Genomic DNA, 18,920 nt, shown 5'->3' on the forward strand with positions numbered 1-18,920 from the left:
AGGAACCTTCGTTCATGGTTTTACTGGCACTAGTGTAGAGGAAGACGTATGGGACACGACTCGTTTTACTTCCGGATCCGGAAATAGTGTGTACTCTGAGATCCATGCTGGTACACCTTAGGGATATTGTATGCTGGGAGACAGGCAGCACAGTGGATTAAACAATATATCATCATGATCTCTGGAACTGCAGAATACATGTTTGTGCTGCTTTAACACGCGTCAAGGTAAAAAAGAAAAGGAAATAAATGTGACATGATGGTACAGAACCATGTGATATATGCTTTGCAAGGGATAGCTTCTGTCCCTGGTAGGATGGCAGTAAGGTCCATTCTCCCAACTACATCTTCCATGATGCTTTGTCAGCCTTAAGCACGGTAAAGCATCATGGGAGTTGTAGTTATACAATGTTTGGGGAGAGCTGTCCTAGGGGCAATAATGGGTAACATTTAGCACTAAATCTCTCTTGATGCCAGCCTGATGAAAATGACAATTGTTAAACGTTTTCTAAGCGGTTTAATTATCAAAATTAAATTGAAATAGGTATTTAGTGAAAAAGCTTCCTAATTTTCTGTAAGTGAAAGGTAGACTTGATATAATAGGTCCTGGCTTTGCAAATATAAGTGCAGCCGAAATGGCCTAAGAAAAAAAACAGGAAATTGACATGTGCATTATCAATGTAATTCTTAAACTAATGGAAAATAAATCAAATTGTCCTGTTTAAAGGGATACTGTATGTACCAAAACAACGTTAGCTGAAAGGGACACTCCAATGCCCGAATCAAATTTCCTGTTTAACCCCTTCAGGGCGGAGTCAATAGTACACGTTCTGATCAAAACAAAACGTAAACAAAAACTGGAATTTGCGCTATATGTCTGTTCAACTGTAATTCACCTCTTTCATATTAAAGGACCACTCTAGGCACCCAGACCACTTCAGCTTAATGAAGTGGTCTGGGTGCCAGGTCCTTCTAGGGTTAACCCATTTTTTCATAAACATAGCAGTTTCAGAGAAACTGCTATGTTTGTGAATGGGTTAAGCCTTCCCCTATTTCCTCTAGTGGCTGTCTCACTGACAGCCGCTAGAGGCGCTTGCGTGATTCTCACTGTGAAAATCACAGTGAGAGCACGCAAGCGTCCATAGGAAAGCATTATGAATGCTTTCCTATGTGACCGGCTGAATGCGCGCGCAGCTCTTGCCGCGCGTGCGCATTCAGCCGACGGGGAGGAGAAGAGGAGGATCGGAGGAGGAGAGCTCTCCGCCCACCGCTGGAAAAAGGTAAGTTTTTACCCCTTTCCAGAGCCGGGCGAGAGTGGGTCCCTGAGGGTGGGGGCACCCTCAGGGCACTCTAGTGCCAGGAAAACTAGTATGTTTTCCTGGCACTAGAGTGGTCCTTTAAGTGCACCCACACTTATTATATATCATTTTGTTCAGGAGAAACTGGGCTTTAATTTCTCATGAACTATTCATATTTGAAACATAGTTTATTATGAATAAAATTTTAAGAACTGAGAAATTAAGATTTTTTAAAAAAAATTGTAGACATTTTAGCTGTAAATGTCATAATACCATTAGCTTTAACTGCACAAAAACCCCAATTTTTTTTAAAAAATGTAAATTCGCCAGGTTGGTTATGTTGCCTTTGAGACTGTGTGGTAGCCCAGGAATGAGATTTACCCCCATGATGGCATACCATTTGCAAAAGTAGACAACCCAAGGTATTGCAAGTGGGGTATGTCCAGTATTTTATAGTAGCCACTTAGTCACAAACACTAGCCAAAGTTAGCGTTCATATTTGTTTTTGTGTGAAAAAAGCAAAAAAACTAATATTTGGACAGTGTTTGTGACTAAGTGGCTACTAAAAATGACTGGATATACCCCATTTGCAATACCTTGGGTTGTCAACTTTTTCAAATGGTATGCCATCATGGGGGTAATTCTCATTCCTGGGCTATCATACGGTCTGAAATGCAACGTAACCAATCATGCAAATTTCAATATGTAGATCACATGCAGGGGAGATGTGACTAGGGCTGCATAAACAATTGATTTAAAGGGACACTCCAGTGCCAGGAAAACAAACCGTTTTCCTGGCACTGCAGGTACCCTCTCCCTTCCACCACCCATCCCATGTTGCTGAAGGGGTGAAAACCCCTTCAGTGACTTACCCGAGACCCCCGCCGATGTCCCTTGTAGGGATCGACCGATTATCGGTTTTACCGATATAATCGGCCGATATTCGGTATTTTCGGCAATATCGGTATCGGCCAATAGGGATACCGATATTGCCGATAATACCTCCCAGGACCGCCAGGCTCATTACAAGCCCGGCGGTCCTGGGGGGGGGCGGGCAGCAAGCGTTTACTCACCTCCCAGCAGCTCCCCAGTGTAAATCTCGCGAGACCCGCGGCCAGCTCTGACGGCCGCGGGTCTCGCGAGATTTACACTGCGGAGCTGGAGGAGCTGCTGGGAGGTGAGTAAACGCTTGCTGCCCACCCCACTTCCCTCCCCTCCCCCAGCTAAGCCAATGCCACTGGACCACCAGGGATTAACATATCCCCCCTCCCTGGCAAGGCAACAAGCAGGGAGGGGGGACAACAGAAAATAAATAATAATTAAATATATAAAGAAATAAAAATAATTTAATATAAAAATAAAAAAAAATGTTTTAATAAAAAATGCCCCCTCACACACACACACTATTATTATACACATACACTACACAAACACACTGTGTATATAATTCAGTGTGTTTGTATAGTGTGTGTGTATATATAATGCAGTGTGTTTGTATAGTATGTGTATATATAATGCACACTACACAAACACACACACTGCATTATATACACACACACACTGCATTATATACACACACCCTGCATTATATACACACACACACACACTATACAAACACACACACTGCATTATATACACACACACTGCATTATACACACACACACACACACACTATACAAACACACACACTGCATTATATACACACACACTATACAAACACACTGCATTATATACACACACTATACAAACACACTGCATTATATACACACACACTATACAAACACACTGCATTATATACACACACTATACAAACACACTGCATTATATACACACACTATACAAACACACACTGCATTATACACACACTATACAAACACACTGCATTATACACACACACTATACAAACACACACACACACACTATACAAACACACACACACACTATACAAACACACACACTGCATTATACACACACACACACTATACACTAGGGATCGACCGATATTGATTTTTTAGAGCCGATACCGATACCGATATTCTGTGAACTTTTAGGCCGATAGCCGATATAATTTGCCGATATTCTGTACATTTACCATTTTGGAAAATAAAAACTATTTCTAAAGGTAAATGCACAAAATATACATGCCACGTGTAGTGGATGCAGTGTGCTTAGACAGGGGAGCTGTGTATGTTTGTGTAGTGTGTGTGTAGTGGATGTAGTGTTTGTGTAGTGTGTGTGTAGTGGATGTAGTGTTTGTGTAGTGTGTGTGTAGTGGATGTAGTGTTTGTGGTGTGTGTGTGTAGTGGATGCAGTGTGTGTGTGTGTGTAGTGGATGCAGTGTGTGTGTGTAGTGGATGCAGTGTGTGTTTGTGTAGTGGATGCAGTGTGTGTTTGTGTAGTGGATGCAGTGTGTGTTTGTCTAGTGTGTGTAGTGGATGCAGTGTGTATTGTGTATTTGTCTAGTGTGTATATAATGAAAGCAGAGTGTTTGTGTAGTGTGTAGGTAGTGTGCGTAAAGTGAATGCAGTGTGTGTGTAAAGTGAATGCTGTATATACTAAATGCAAAGTGTGCGTGTTTGTGTAGTGTGTGTATATAAGGAATGCAGAGTGTGTGTATTTGTGTAGTGTGTGTATAGTGAATGTAGTGTGTTTATATAATGCAGAGTGTGTGTGTTTGTATAGTGTATGTATATAATGCAGAGTGTGTGTGTAGTGTGCATTATATATAAACACACTACACAAACACACACTGAATTATATAAACTACACAAAGACACTGAATTATATAAACACACTACACAAACACACTGTGTATATAATGCAGTGTTTATATAATGCAGTGTTTGTATAGTGTGTGTGTATAATGCAGTATGTTTGTATAATGTGTGTATATAATGCAGTGTGTTTGTAGTGTGTGTATATAATGCAGTGTGTGTTTGTAGTGGATGCAGTGTGTGTGTGTGTGTAGTGGATGCAGTGTGTGTGTGTAGTGGATGCAGTGTGTGTTTGTGTAGTGGATGCAGTGTGTGTTTGTGTAGTGGATGCAGTGTGTGTTTGTCTAGTGTGTGTAGTGGATGCAGTGTGTATTGTGTATTTGTCTAGTGTGTATATAATGAAAGCAGAGTGTTTGTGTAGTGTGTAGGTAGTGTGCGTAAAGTGAATGCAGTGTGTGTGTAAAGTGAATGCTGTATATACTAAATGCAAAGTGTGCGTGTTTGTGTAGTGTGTGTATATAAGGAATGCAGAGTGTGTGTATTTGTGTAGTGTGTGTATAGTGAATGTAGTGTGTTTATATAATGCAGAGTGTGTGTGTTTGTATAGTGTATGTATATAATGCAGAGTGTGTGTGTAGTGTGCATTATATATAAACACACTACACAAACACACACTGAATTATATAAACTACACAAAGACACTGAATTATATAAACACACTACACAAACACACTGTGTATATAATGCAGTGTTTATATAATGCAGTGTTTGTATAGTGTGTGTGTATAATGCAGTATGTTTGTATAATGTGTGTATATAATGCAGTGTGTTTGTAGTGTGTGTATATAATGCAGTGTGTGTTTGTATAGTGTGTGTGTGTGTATCTAATGCAGTGTGCGTTTGTATAGTGTGTGTGTATCTAATGCAGTGTGCGTTTGTATAGTGTGTGTGTTTATCTAATGCAGTGTGTTTGTATAGTGTGTGTGTATATCTAATGCAGTGTGTTTGTATAGTGTGTGTGTGTGTGTTTATAATGCAGTGTGTTTGTGTAGTGTGCATTATACACACACACTATACAAACACACACTGCATTATTATAAACACACACTATACAAACACACTACATTATTATACACACACACACACTATACAAACACACTACATTATTATACACACACAATACAAACACACTGAATTATATACACAGTGTGTTTGTGTAGTGCATGTGTATAATAAGAGTGTATGTGTGAGGGGGCATTTTTTATTAAATTATTTTTTTTATTTTTATATATTTTTTTTTATATATATATTTAATTATTATTATTAGTTTTTTGTTGTCCCCCTCCCTGCTTGTTGCCTTGCGAGATTTACACTGGGGAGCTGGAGGAGCTGCTGGGAGGTGAGTAAACGCTTGCTGCCCGCCCCCACCAGGACCGCCGGGCTTGTAATGAGCCTGGCGGTCCTGGGAGGTATTATCGGCAATATCGGTATCCCTATTGGCCGATACCGATATTGCCGAAAATATCGAATATCGGCCGATTATATCGGTAAAACCGATAATCGGTCGATCCCTACTATACACACACACTATACAAACACACACTATACAAACACACACTGCATTATATACACACACTGCATTATATACACACACACTATACAAACACACTGCATTATATACACACACTATACAAACACACACTATACAAACACACACTGCATTATATACACACACTATACAAACGCACACTGCATTATATACACACACTATACAAACACACACTGCATTATATACACACACTATACAAACACACACTGCATTATATACACACACACTATACAAACACACACTGCATTATATACACACACACTATACAAACACACACTGCATTATATACACACACACTATACAAACACACACTGCATCCACTACACACACACTGCATCCACTACACACACATACACAGCTCCCCTGTCTAAACACACTGCATCCACTACACGTGGCATGTATATTTTGTGCATTTACCTTTAGAAATAGTTTTTTTATTTTCCAAAATGGTAAATGTACAGAATATCGGCAAATTATATCGGCTATCGGCCTGAAAGTTCACAGGATATCGGTATCGGCTCTAAAAAATCAATATCGGTCGATCCCTAGTCCCTTGGCGGTGGTTTCGGGGCCGCCCAGGCTCCTCCCTAGCCGATGTCATCCGGCGGGGAAGACTGATCGCACATGCGCTGCTGCCGGCGGGGGAGACCTAACGTGCATGCGCGGCAATGCCGCCCGCACGCATTAGACCTCTCCGTAGGAAAGCATTGAAAATGCTTTCAATGCTTTCCTATGGGGAATTGAGCGACGCTGGAGGTCCTCACACAGCATGAGGACGCCCAGCGATGCGCTAGCACAGAAAACCTGTGCTAGAAACCAGGAAGTGCCCTCTAGTAGACAGCCACTAGAGGAGGAGTTAACCCTGCAATGTAATTATTGCAGTTTATGAAAACTGCAATAATTACAGTTGCAGGGTTAAGGGTAGTGGGAGTTGGCACCCAGACCACTCCAATGGGCAGAAGTGGTCTGGGTGCCTGGAGTGTCCCTTTAACTCCTAAATAGCAGTGAATTGAGCAGTGAGATTACAGGGGCATGATGTATATACCAAAACTGCTTCATTACGCTAAAGTTGTTTTGGTGCCTATAGTATCCCTTTAATGTTTCTCTGTGTCCTAAAATAGTACATTGTCCTAAAATTACCTTGCGTGAAACTCGCAATGATAATGTTAAGCCCTTTTAAAATGTAATAATATTATCCTGGAGCTGAGAACCACCTGAATTCAATAATTAAATCGGTAGAAACTGATTGTTTAACTGGGATTTTTCCTAGTTATAACATTATAAAGGTTGTGCAGAATATATAAACATAAATTCAGTGTGTAGAACACCATTTCCAGCAATTGTGTATGAAATGCGTATTTCTTTTTCATATTTTACATTTTGATATTTTTCTTTTTCAGATCTCATTTCATTGATTGTCAGCATGGGTGTCCAAGGACTTACAAGCTTTTTAGGGTCTAACATACATCTGTTAACTGATCTGAAGTTGAGAAGCACTAAACTAGTTATCGACGGTAATAATCTTTACCACAAATTGTACTTAGATTCTGGCTTGGAACAAGTACATGGTGGTAATTATGATTCCTTCACTAATCTTATATACAAATTCTTTGAAAGTTTGTCGAGGTGTGAAATTAATGCGTATGTTGTGTTTGATGGTGGATGTGACATATCGGACAAAAAGCTTGAGACACAAAAGCAACGGATGAAGGAGAGGATCAGAAAGGCTCAAAGTCTCTCTAAAGGGGAAAATGGCCAGGTACTGCCCCTGATGGTGAGGGATGTTTTCATAAAGGTCTTGACAAAGCTGCAAGTGAACTTTGTTCAGTGTTTCTCTGAAGCTGACCAAGATATAGCAGCATTGGCCAATGTGTTGGATTGTCCTGTACTGACCTTAGATAGTGATTTCTGTATTTTTTACTTAAATGCTGGTTACTGCCCCTTTTCTTACTTTCAGTGGAGGAATATCAACCCTTCAACCAGTGAAAATGATTGTTATATACCAGCAAAATGTTTCTCAGCTAAGTATTTTTGTAATTACTTTAATATAAACATGTCTTTGCTTCCTCTTTTTGCTACGCTAGCTGGGAATGATTACATGAATACCACAGCTTTGGAGAAGATTTTTAGCAAAATACGTTTATGTATAGGCAGCCAGAAATATAGTGGGAAAAAACACGGACACATTCATTATCTGTTAGACTGGCTGCCTGCTTTTGCTAATGCAGAGGAAGCTATAATTTATGTGATGAATAAACTTCGGGAACAGGATCGTGATGCAGTCCGTGAATTCCTGACTTTGGCCATGGCAGATTATGACTTGCATGATGTCCAAAACCTTGCATGTTTTTTCAACAAAGGTTCTTATTTCTCCTCAACCGCAATCAAGCTGAACTTGCCAGATTGGGTCCAAATTGCCCTAGCAAAAGGACTGCTGGCACCGATGATTAGTGATGTTCTACTGCTTAGGAGGACATTTCTTCATGTTCAAGTTGAAGATATGAGGCGGGCATCTGCTCACATGATAACACAACCAATCCGCCAGGTTATGTATGGGCTGATTTTGAACTTCTACCATGATACAATAGCCAGTCATGAAACACAGCAGTCTGGCAAATTCTTCATAGAGGAGTTTGATAGGCTAGAAAACCATCTGAGGAAAACAAGTGTTGAAGCAATTAGCATGTCAAGAGAATTTAGTGAAGATCTCTCATTGCAGAAACTACCAGAGGTAAGCCAACAGTGGAGCCATTATTATATACATGCTGTAAAGGGATATGCAAGATAGGGCCAATATTTTATGACCTTGCCTTCTTCCTCCTGTACCTATCCTCTTCTTTTGTATTGTATTCTTGTCTATTCTTTACCTCTCCTAGACTTTGCCTCTGTTTCTTCTCTTAGAATGTCCTAGGACAGGCATAGGCAACCTTCGGCACTGTGGATGTCTTGGACTACATCTTCCATGATGCTTCGCCAGCCAGCATTATGGGTGTAAGAGCATTATGTGGGGTTGTAGACCACAACATCTGGAGTGCCGAAGGTTGCCTATCCCTGTCCTAGGATAAAGAAGCAGGGTTTGTATTGTTTATGCACTAATGCAATAACATCGTATCACATGCTCTTTTGCCTTAGAATTAGGTGGTTTGTAAAGCTTTTATATGTTAAAAGGTTCCCCCAGCATTTTAGAACGCTTCATTAAGGTAACATTAAAATGAGTATTCGACTGTTGGGGTTGAAAGAGACACTATAGGCACCTAAACCACTTCATCTCGTTGAAGTGGTCTGGGTGCAGTGTCTCTGTCCCCATAGATTTGCAACTGCAAACATTGCAGTTTTAGAGAAATTTCAATGCCTACCAGGACTTCCTGCTGTTTCACAGAGTTTGACTCCATGAAATGATGTCCTCACGCTTTTCATGAGGACAATCAGGCCTCCTGTTTTCCTTTGAGGAAGGCCCATGCGTGTAGTGCTCGTGCATGCACATTAGGTTCCCCTCAGCACTGAGAGAAGGGGGGGGGGGGACGACGACACTATAGCATTAGGAATACAGTTTTGGGTAATTATTTTTTGTCCACTTGCCTTCTCTAATCTCACACCAAACTGTATAATTCATAGGGTATGTATAGCATCATCGTTTAGATAAATGTAGCCCATGATGCTGCTTCTTTACACAGGCAGTAACAGGAGAAATGCTTTTGCTACATGGGAATCTGCGGAACTTCTTAAAGCGTTGAGTCCTTAGGCTGCAGAGCCATATTTGAATTGTACCCTATGTTACCCTGAACTCTGGAGTTGCTGTGAGGGCCAGACCTGTTTATTGCACAATACCAAAACACATAGGGATCTATTGCAATAAAGGTAACCCAGAAAGTTGACTCTGCATTAACTCTTTCTCCATTCCTTGTGGTTTTCAACTTTCAGACATATAGATTATCTGCTGTTTTATGTGGTTTGGATTTGTGACTTTATAAAGTGCAGTCTTTTATCAATATACCATCTAAATAGGGTCAGATATTCTTCATCACAGATTACATGGATGCATGTTAAACAGTTTTGTCCCTCTGGTCTAGAGAGCTAAATGTTTTTCAGAAACCAAAGTACAGAACTGAGCAGTGCTTTAATAGAAGTACCTCTACTGCTCACCACATATTCACCATTGGAGGGGTGGGGTGGATTAAGAGCTTTTACAATAGCATGCAGCTGACATTCACTTGTGCTGGTGCTTTTTTTCTTTTGGAGTCAATACAAATATAATGTTAATCATTCCTTTTTAGGTCTCTTTGGAAACTCGTTTATCAATGTTTGTGGTCACCTTTGGCGTGAAGATGAGCACACTAGAATCTGTGCCCCCTGCTCATCGCCTTACAATTGCCACCACCTGTTACTGGGTTGCAAATTCCAGTTCCAAAGTGAGGCAGCACCACTTGAAGGCACTAGTAATGGGACTTGTATATGGAGAGGCATGTGAAATGATGACTAAACCAGGTTTGTATCCAAAACCTAATTTAAGCAATGCTAAGCTCTTACGATTTCATAGAAATGTTTCTCTTCTTGTAACTGGCCCAAAGTAGAAATATTAACAAAATGAATTTTGGGGAGAAGGCTTATCATTCAGAAGTATGTGGGGAACTGTGTCCTATGACCTTATTTTAAACAATAAGGATTACAGGGTATTCACAAAGAAATAGAGTGGTGCAAAACTCTTGATACATGTATCCGGCCTAGAAATTTGACTACACTGCGACATATGACAATGCATCAACATGAAAAGTAAACTTTAGCTTGCCAGCAATATGATTAAAGTGGTGAGTGATTCTTAGTAAATCCAGCAAAATGTTTACAGTGATTGATTTTCAGTAAACCTTAAAGGACCTATTATCAGCAACAGGTATGGACAATACTAATTCAGCTAAGGTGAATATTTAAATTCCATCAGCACATCCTACTAACATAATCAGCAGCAAATATACAGACTAAAAGATAATACTTACATACACCTACCTAGGACTTGGAACTTGGTCACACCAGTTGTATGCATGGAGAATAAGTTGATATGGTGCTGTAACGGGTTACTTCAAGCATTTTAACCAGTACAGTTACCACTATAACTACTACCGCTGTTGTGTTTATGAAGCTAGGAGTACCCTGACACGTGGTAAAGAGGCAAACCATTTAGCAACGATTTACCTCTTGCCCTGTTTAGCTCTAAAACAGTATTTAAAACATCCTGATTTTACAGAGCTGCATAAGTCGAATGCCATTTATTGGCCGGCACTATACATGGAACGTTACACAGAATTGACATTAGCCAGCCAGGAACTCTTGTTCCTTAATGATGCTGCTAGAGGTGGAGTTACACCTCTGGATGTAAAGAGGTTAAACTCTGTGCAGCGTTTCTTAGCAAAACCCTGCTAAAAAAAAGTGGTCATGGTGTTTAGAGAAGCCCTTTAAAGTGAAATAACCTTCTTTTGCTTTATAGAGTTACTCCAACAAAAAAACATGATGTGCTTGCTGATGACGGTTGCCTTTAATACACAGATTTAGCATTGTGGGTTGCTAATGAAGCTACAAGAGGTATCAAATCACTGAAGTGGTCATGGTGCTTGGTGTAAACTTTCAATATCCTTTCAATTTAGTTTTGTCTTTCACTACGGTGTCTGGTTATTTCATGCACTACAATATACTACATTGGAGCTGCTAATTATTTGTGTTTCTAATTCAGAGTTGCATGGCGAGGACATACGACTAGTGTATGAGAAATTGAGAAACATCAAGAAAGGACAACAATGTGGACGACGTCGTCATGGACATGACGATGGTCCCAATGTAGAAGATCTTCATATATTCTGCCAGTGGCAATGCTGCTTCCAGACCGGCCTGCATTTTAATCAACTCCTGTGTACACCACTGCAAGAACCTGATATAACCAGGTGTGGGAAAATGCTTTTTATGTTATTTGTATTATTAACTTAATTACGCTTATCTTATATCCATTGTCTTGCTTTGTGGAACTCTGGCAATAACCAAATTTGGATAATTTGATTAAAGGGGCAATCTAGAAATAACCATTTTTTTTTTTTTTTTTTTTTAATTCTTTATTTTGGTTGTGCAAGCATTACATCATACTTGAGTAGCCACGACAGCCATATCAAGCTTCATAACAGTAACAGTTGAAAACAATATCATGGCATAGAAGGTACTGCACATTTTTTTTAATAAAAGGAGAGCATGTAAGAAAAAGACAAAGAATAAGACATTCGTGGTTTGTGATAGACATGCTAGGCTAAGTGTGTACATAACAAAAGTGTTCTCGCTTAACGTTACAGTGAGGTGGGTTGCCTTGCATATTGTGTAAAGGGAGATGTTTATAGTTAGGGCAACAGTGCAGGTAGACATGTTCTCGCTTGGGTGATTACGCATGGTGTCGTATGTTATGCTGTAACGTGGTTGCGTAGTGTTGGTTCGTGCGATGCCTGCGGGGTGGCAATACCTATATGAGTATGTGCTAATGAGTGCCCTGTTAGCTTCTTGTGCATGTAACGCAGAACAACATACAGATTACGTAAAATAACAAACAATATATGTTGCAAGCAAAATCTTATTAGGTCACTGTGGCAGATCTATCACCCTGCATATTGCGCAAAACAACATACAATACATTTTGCAATTAAGATCCTATGTGTATGCTGAGATATGTTAACTAAAAGAAGGAAAGATGCAATATTTCCTCCCTTGAGGACATCCTATTTTTGTATTATGCAGGCTAGTGCATCACTTGGTATGCTAGAGTGGCATATACGCTTATGACCATTAGGGCTGCGGTAAGCAAGGGGTTAAAGTTGGGCCCTCAGTGAACCTGTCTGAGCGCTTAGTGTCCCTTTCTGGCAGTTCTGAGGTCTGGTTTTAAGTCCAGCATCAGGATCAGCCGATCCCCGTTAGCGGTGGTGGTGGTGCCTGGTTAGGTAAGCCCTTGGTCAGCAGTGAACGGTTTGGGGTGTTGAGGGGCCAAATGCCGTGTGAACGTGGTTCTATTAAGGCCCATAGAGACTGTCCTGTGGCTGCCACGGTGCGGCCCGCCAAGCCTTGCTGAGGCTGGTGCGGCTGGCTGAGGCGTTGCTGGGGCTGATCAGATGGTCTCCCGACCCGCTTCTCTTGTCTAGTAGAGGTAGGCCTGCTCGTGTGGTGGGTGGTAGAATGCTTTCGCCCCTTGGTGCACCGTTTGGTCTGTGCGTTTACGGGTCTTGGGGTTCGTCGCTGGGTCCCAGCAGGTAAGTGCGGTGGGCTCGTGCGGACCTTTGTGGTTGCTGCAGGGGACCGGCCTGGCAGTGGCTGTGGTGGCCTCCGTTTTACTGCTTGCGTTGCCCGCCGGCCCTGCCCGCCTGTGGTATCCCCTACGGGCAGCGCCTGTGTGTGGCCTGGTGGTGAGTTTTGGTCGCTTGTTGGGTTTTCTTGGTCTTCTCCTGGGTCATGCCCAGAGAGGGGACTCCACACATGCTTGCCCCCTGGGGTTATGTGCTGCTGGGGAGTTGCTCCGATGCTCCGCCCGGGTTTCCGTGGGGTGCTCTTGTCAGCGGCTGAGAGTGTCCCTCTAGCTTCAAGCTTCTCCCAAAATGCGGTGAATATCTTATTTAGGCGCATATCGGTTTCCCGCCATGCATTGTAAGGGTCAGCGGTGCTGCTGGCGTCGGCCATTTTGGAGGCTGCAGGGACTTTGGGCTTGGGACCCCTTGGAGCCTGTGCTAGCTCGCTGCTTCGCCGTGAGGGTATGTAGGAATGGACCGGGATGACCCCCACCGGTCCAGGGGGGGGGGGACGAGAGCTCACCTCCGAGCTCCCGGCTTGGTGTCGGCTCCAGGGAGCGGCCGTCTCCCTGTTGTCCGCTGTGCTGGTAGGCCGCATCGCGAGTTGGGCTCCGTTCTTCGCTTGTGAGGTGTCGGTCGGTTTGTCTCGGTGCCCTCTCTCACGTAGCAGTCCTTTAGCATTGATTATGCGCCGGTGTGGCAGCGTAATTCAGCCTCGAGTGCCCAGCTCAGCAGGAGCCGCCGAGATGAACGTCCTCGTGGCTCTGCGGTCAGGCTCCGCCCCCCCAGAAATAACCATTTTTAAAATGTTATTTCTAGATTCAAGATTACACAAAACCAACCATTTCAAAATAGTGAGATAAAAAAAGATACAATCATGACTTTTGCAAGAAATCTTCAGGTTTCAGATCATTACCTTTCTAGTAACTTAAACCAGGGATACCGAGAATGGAGATCCTACGCTTTTCATATAACTATGGTTGTCATATAGTTGGTACTACCATGGTAATTTTACATCAAATAAAGGTGTACACGTTGATCATCGGTAACACCCTCCCCCCTGCAATTACCAAATACACTCACTTAATGTCATAAGGACTCTGTATAAATAATGATTATAAATGACTGAGAACTTCAAAGCGACCATAGGGGCACATTGACCACTTTACCGATTTGAAGTGGTCATGCTGACTGGAGTCTGTGCAGTTTCCGCTATCAAAACTGTATGTGCAGCGTTAGTGTCTGACAGCATCATTGGGTAATATTAGCCAACCCGGAGCCAGAGTCCAGGGCTGACGTAGGCCAGTTGTGTGTATATTTTTAGGCACAGAATGCCATTCATTGGCTGAGAGCACCCATATATGCTCTCATGCAATAAACAAAGCTGTCGTTATTCCTGCCACAAGGAGGCCCGGCGGGGATCCAGGTAAGACGGAAAACCATCATAAAATAGTTTGCCCCATTACCAAGGAATAGGACCAGGGTACTCCTACCATCATAACAATAAAGTATTTCTATCACAATCCCAAAGTACCGAGAAAACAGGTGTTTAAAGCATTTAAAAAAACTTATAACAGTTACTCCAAGCATCATAGAGCTCGTTGGCTATGATGCTTGGAGTAACTGTTAGGTGTTTAAAGCATTTAAAAAAAACTTATAACAGTTACTCCAAGCATCATAGAGCTCGTTGGCTATGATGCTTGGAGTAACTGTTATAAGTTTTTTTTAAATGCTTTAAACACCTGTTTTCTCTATACTTTGGGTATGTGATAGAAATACTGTAGTTAAAGTATATACCTAATCCTCTTCCTATTTCCTGCAACTAATCAATAATGAATCATGTGATGTTGGCATAGAATACCAGTGGTACTTAATGCATTCAAACATAGATAATCTATTAAATCTATTTGTTGTATACTATAGTTTGTAGATGCTAAGGTACTAGAATTGTTAATTGTATGGCATTGTAAGAGGAAACACCACCTGTTTTGTTTAAGTTAATTTCTTTATTCACCTTAATAAACATTTATGAAGCATGTGGCGATGGTAAGTACAAGGATGATACTTCTGTAATAACATTATACAGTGTTAAGTGGCAGCATCATCTTCTTATGTGTTTGAAGCCATGGGGCACATACAATGCTTTGCACACTATTTAAAACTGGCAAGCATTTAAAGGGACACTCCAGTGCCAGGAAAACAAACCGTTTTCACTGCAGGTCCCCCATCCCAGGTTGCTGAAGGGGTTTAAACCCCTTCAGTGACTTACTGGAGTCCAGCGCTGGTCCAGGGTCCGCCCACGCTCCTCCCCCACCGACGTCATCCGGCAGGGAAGACAGATTGCGCATGCGCGGATGCGCATTTGACCTCCCGATAGAAAAGCATTGAAAAATGCTTTCAATGCTTCCCTATGGTGATTTTAGCGACGCTGGAGGTCCTCACATAGCGTGAGGACGTCCAGCGACGCTATAGCAAAAATCTGTGCAAGAAACCCGGAAGTGCCACTAGAGGAGGAGTTAACCCTGCAAGGTAAATATTGCAGTTTATGAAAACTGCAATATTTACAGTTGCAGGGTTATGGGTAGTGGGAGTTGGCACCCAGACCACTCCAATTGGCAGAAGTGGTCTGGGTGCCTGGAGTGTCCCTTTAAATAAGGATAAATCTAATTAACTCGTGAAACATGACTTATTGTTGCTACGATGGCCCAGAAACACTTCTGCTACCCAGTTGTTGGTTTGATTTTCATTTATATCGTTTTGCATTTTATAACTGTTTGGCTCACAAAGCATTTCATCCTAATTCCAATTTATATTTTTCTTGTTGATCAGGATCTACAATGGGCCTCTTGTTCACCAACTGTGCCATAAACTGAAGACATTATCTTCAACAGAAGACCTGTTTAATCCTTCTCCTATGCTGGACAAACTGTACCGCAGCTTGATACAAGCTGTTATGTCTTCTTTACCTCCAGATCATTTTCAGAGCAAATCTAAATCCAAGTCAGGCAAACCTAAGAAGGCAAAAACAGCAGGCAAAGCTGCAGAGAATACCAAAGGAAGAAAACAAACAGGCAACCAGTCCAATATTAATGTTGGGAATAGATTTGCAAGTTTGGATGTGGATGAGTTAGCTTAACTTTAACTGGACAGTGATGGAACAGTCTACACTAATTTGCAGACACTTGCTTTTTCAGTGTTAGCTGCATTGATCATCAGAAAGGCTAATGACAATGTAATTTTTATTCTAAAAGACAACATATTTTGTAATCCCATATATCACTGAGATGTCAGATTATAGACGTTCAGCTGTTCACGATTACATTTTCCATAATTCTTTCCCAGCAATTAGACACCCAAGATTCAACTGTACCTGAGGTCAATTGTAATTTGCCAGACATTAATACAAGCAGATTTCTGGGGGGTTTGTTTTTGCTACTGCCATCAGCATACACAATTAGAAGCCATGCACTTAAGTACCCACTATTGTTAGCATAAGAATCCTTAAGAAGTTTCCCTTGCTTTGTTTATATACCTTCAATAAAGAGATGTTAGTCCATTTTATCGGATACTGTACATATCTATCGGCCCAAAACATGACCTTCCACCATGCTTAACAGATGAGATGGAGAGCTATGGATAATTTATAGGGTCCTTTCTTTTTCATACCCTCCCTTCCTTAATTTGCACACATTTATCTTTTCATAAGATTGTGTTCCATAAATGTACATATTGTTAATGTCTTTGTTAGCAAACATGAAAACCGTTTTTAAGCTTTTCAATGGTTGTTTATCTTTTATGATACGCCTGCTCTTGGGTTACTATGGCTTGCTATGGTCCTTCTGTGCCTACGTTCTGGACACTCATGACGTTTGAATTAATACTAGTATATTATTTACATTTTGGTTATTCAGTGCTTAGAGCCCAGGATAATGTTCTTGACCTGTTGAAAAAGGGGCTTTTCTACACAATTCCTTTGTTTTATTTTTTTTATTTCTTTACTGAATAACCCCGTATTGTGTATAAGTTATGTGTACATTTTAATGTATGTAGAGTGAAGTTCAAATTTTAAACCAAATTAGCCAAAATGAACATGTAATTAACAAAAGAACAATGTGAGTTCTATATACTTTGTCCCCTGGTCTCACCTCATCTGACTGATATTATTACTGATCATCCAATGCTTCCGCATAGGGAACAACTAGGGAGCTAATGTGCATGCACTTATCACATAGATGCATTGCAGGATTGCACGAGAAGTGGCCTTGGGGACGAATGTTGACATAGCCCTTTTTAAGAAAAGGCAGTGTTTACAGTTGTCAGATAGCAGGGACCGTCTCTTTGCACCAGAATCCATTAAGCTCTGGTGTGTCCCTTTAAATAATTCACCATTCGGTATAAAATTCATGGAGCATTTGACCTGATGAAGTATTAAAATGTCCAAATAAATTGACAGCATCAAATACTAATATTGCAAACTACACTGGGCATATTCCTACATTTTAACATTTGGGTTATCTGAATAAAGAATGTATATAATAGTGTAGATTGATCTGATTTTAATTTGGAAATTAACACTAGTGTGTTTTGTGGTTTGAGGGTTTTTTATATATTTATCCCCATAAGCACTTCTGTTACATACTGGTAATTGTTAACCAGGAGACACAAGTATATATAAACTAAGTTTATCTTTGCACCAAATGTGGTTTATATTTACATAGTTACATAGCTGAAAAGAGACTTGCGTCCATCAAGTTCAGCCTTCCTCACATTTGTTTTTTTGCTGTTGATCCAAAAGAAAGCAAAAAAAAAAAGTCTGAAACGCTTCCAATTTTGCAACAAACTAGGAAAAAAATTCCTTCTTGACCCCAGAATGGCAGTCAGATTTATCCTTGGATCAAGCAGTTATTACCCTACATTTATGCAAATATTTGTTAGCATAATTCCATTATTCCTCATGTCTGAAAATCGCTGGGGAAGACCACTGGTTATTTCCCAACTGAAGGATGTCCAGTAAGTTTGTTTGAAGTCAAATAGAAGTCCTAGGAAATTTAAGCTGATGTGTGTTAAACAGAGCCTTTAATATGGGGTCTTTTTTATGGCAGCTGTTACATCACAATACAATTCTGTTAATTCTTTTATGTGCTGCATTGATTAAAAACTCGGAAATATCACTGTCCCACGATTAATGGGAATACCATTTTAATAAGTATGCATTGTGTGTAATCTCCAGTCATTGAATTAGGAAAAAAAAAAAAAAAAACAGGAATTCCAGAATGTAACAAAAACATTTTTAATAAAACCACAGAATTTAATTTCCATTGCTATAAATATTTTGATTAAGTAGCGTTATAGCTACACATTTATAATAGGGTGTCATGTTCTATTACAAATATACACATTGCAATGCTGTATCACCTTAATCAATTTGTTTATGCAATCGTTAACAGGCTAAGAGCAATTTAATAATTTAACGGGTATCTTGTTCATTTGCATTTAAATAACAAAACCATAGATCCCAATCAGGAGAAAGAACACTTTCTGAAAATTCCGATTATTATTGTCTACAAGAAAATTAGGTATATAAACTGTACTTTGGCTTCTCAATTCCCTTCAAAGCTTTGTTTTCCTTTGCACAGATAATGATAGTGACGTTGGCATGTAAAAAGTAACCTAACTTGCTATCCTGTTCCACATACACTCTACAATACTCCCCAAAACGTTTCCCATAAGATCACATAACAAGCAGGGAGATGGGTTGTGAGATAAAACACCAAGACACTTGAAGTCAAACAGTGCCTGTAGTAGTGGTGGTCTTTAAAAGGTCAACAAGACAGGGTTATTTACTAGAGTTAGAACTGCTAGGAATTCAACGTAAATTTCAAATTAAAGTGCAAAATGGAAACCTTGTTGGTTTGGTGAATTTATTAATTTCAGCTATTTTAGTGAATAATTATGATTGTGTTACTAACAGTGTTATTCACAGATGTGTGAATTGTGAG

The 18,920-nt window shown here is 40.5% G+C and overlaps 1 protein-coding gene across 1 annotated transcript; it reads left to right on the plus strand.

Annotated features, from left to right (window-relative positions):
- The first annotated feature begins 101 nt into the window (after positions 1 to 101).
- Positions 102 to 17,023, plus strand: ASTE1 (asteroid homolog 1). The gene is made up of 5 exons (XM_063450672.1): positions 102 to 227; positions 7,021 to 8,351; positions 9,895 to 10,105; positions 11,343 to 11,550; positions 15,751 to 17,023. Exons 2-5 carry the CDS (start codon positions 7,044 to 7,046, stop codon positions 16,055 to 16,057), a joined length of 2,034 nt encoding a protein of 677 aa, XP_063306742.1. The 5' UTR covers positions 102 to 227; positions 7,021 to 7,043; the 3' UTR covers positions 16,058 to 17,023.
- Positions 17,024 to 18,920: the final 1,897 nt, after the last annotated feature.

Source organism: Pelobates fuscus, chromosome 4 (assembly GCF_036172605.1).
Source record: "Pelobates fuscus isolate aPelFus1 chromosome 4, aPelFus1.pri, whole genome shotgun sequence".
NCBI classification, from domain to species: Eukaryota; Metazoa; Chordata; class Amphibia; order Anura; family Pelobatidae; genus Pelobates; species Pelobates fuscus.

Bases quoted from the DNA above. Each gene is read 5' to 3' on its own strand.
- ASTE1 (XM_063450672.1), top strand. From the start codon at position 7,044: ATGGGTGTCCAAGGACTTACAAGCTTTTTAGGGTCTAACATACATCTG. The intron at 8,352-9,894 runs GTAAGCCAACAG...ATTCCTTTTTAG, and splicing joins CATTGCAGAAACTACCAGAG to GTCTCTTTGGAAACTCGTTT. The intron at 10,106-11,342 runs GTTTGTATCCAA...TTTCTAATTCAG, and splicing joins TGAAATGATGACTAAACCAG to AGTTGCATGGCGAGGACATA.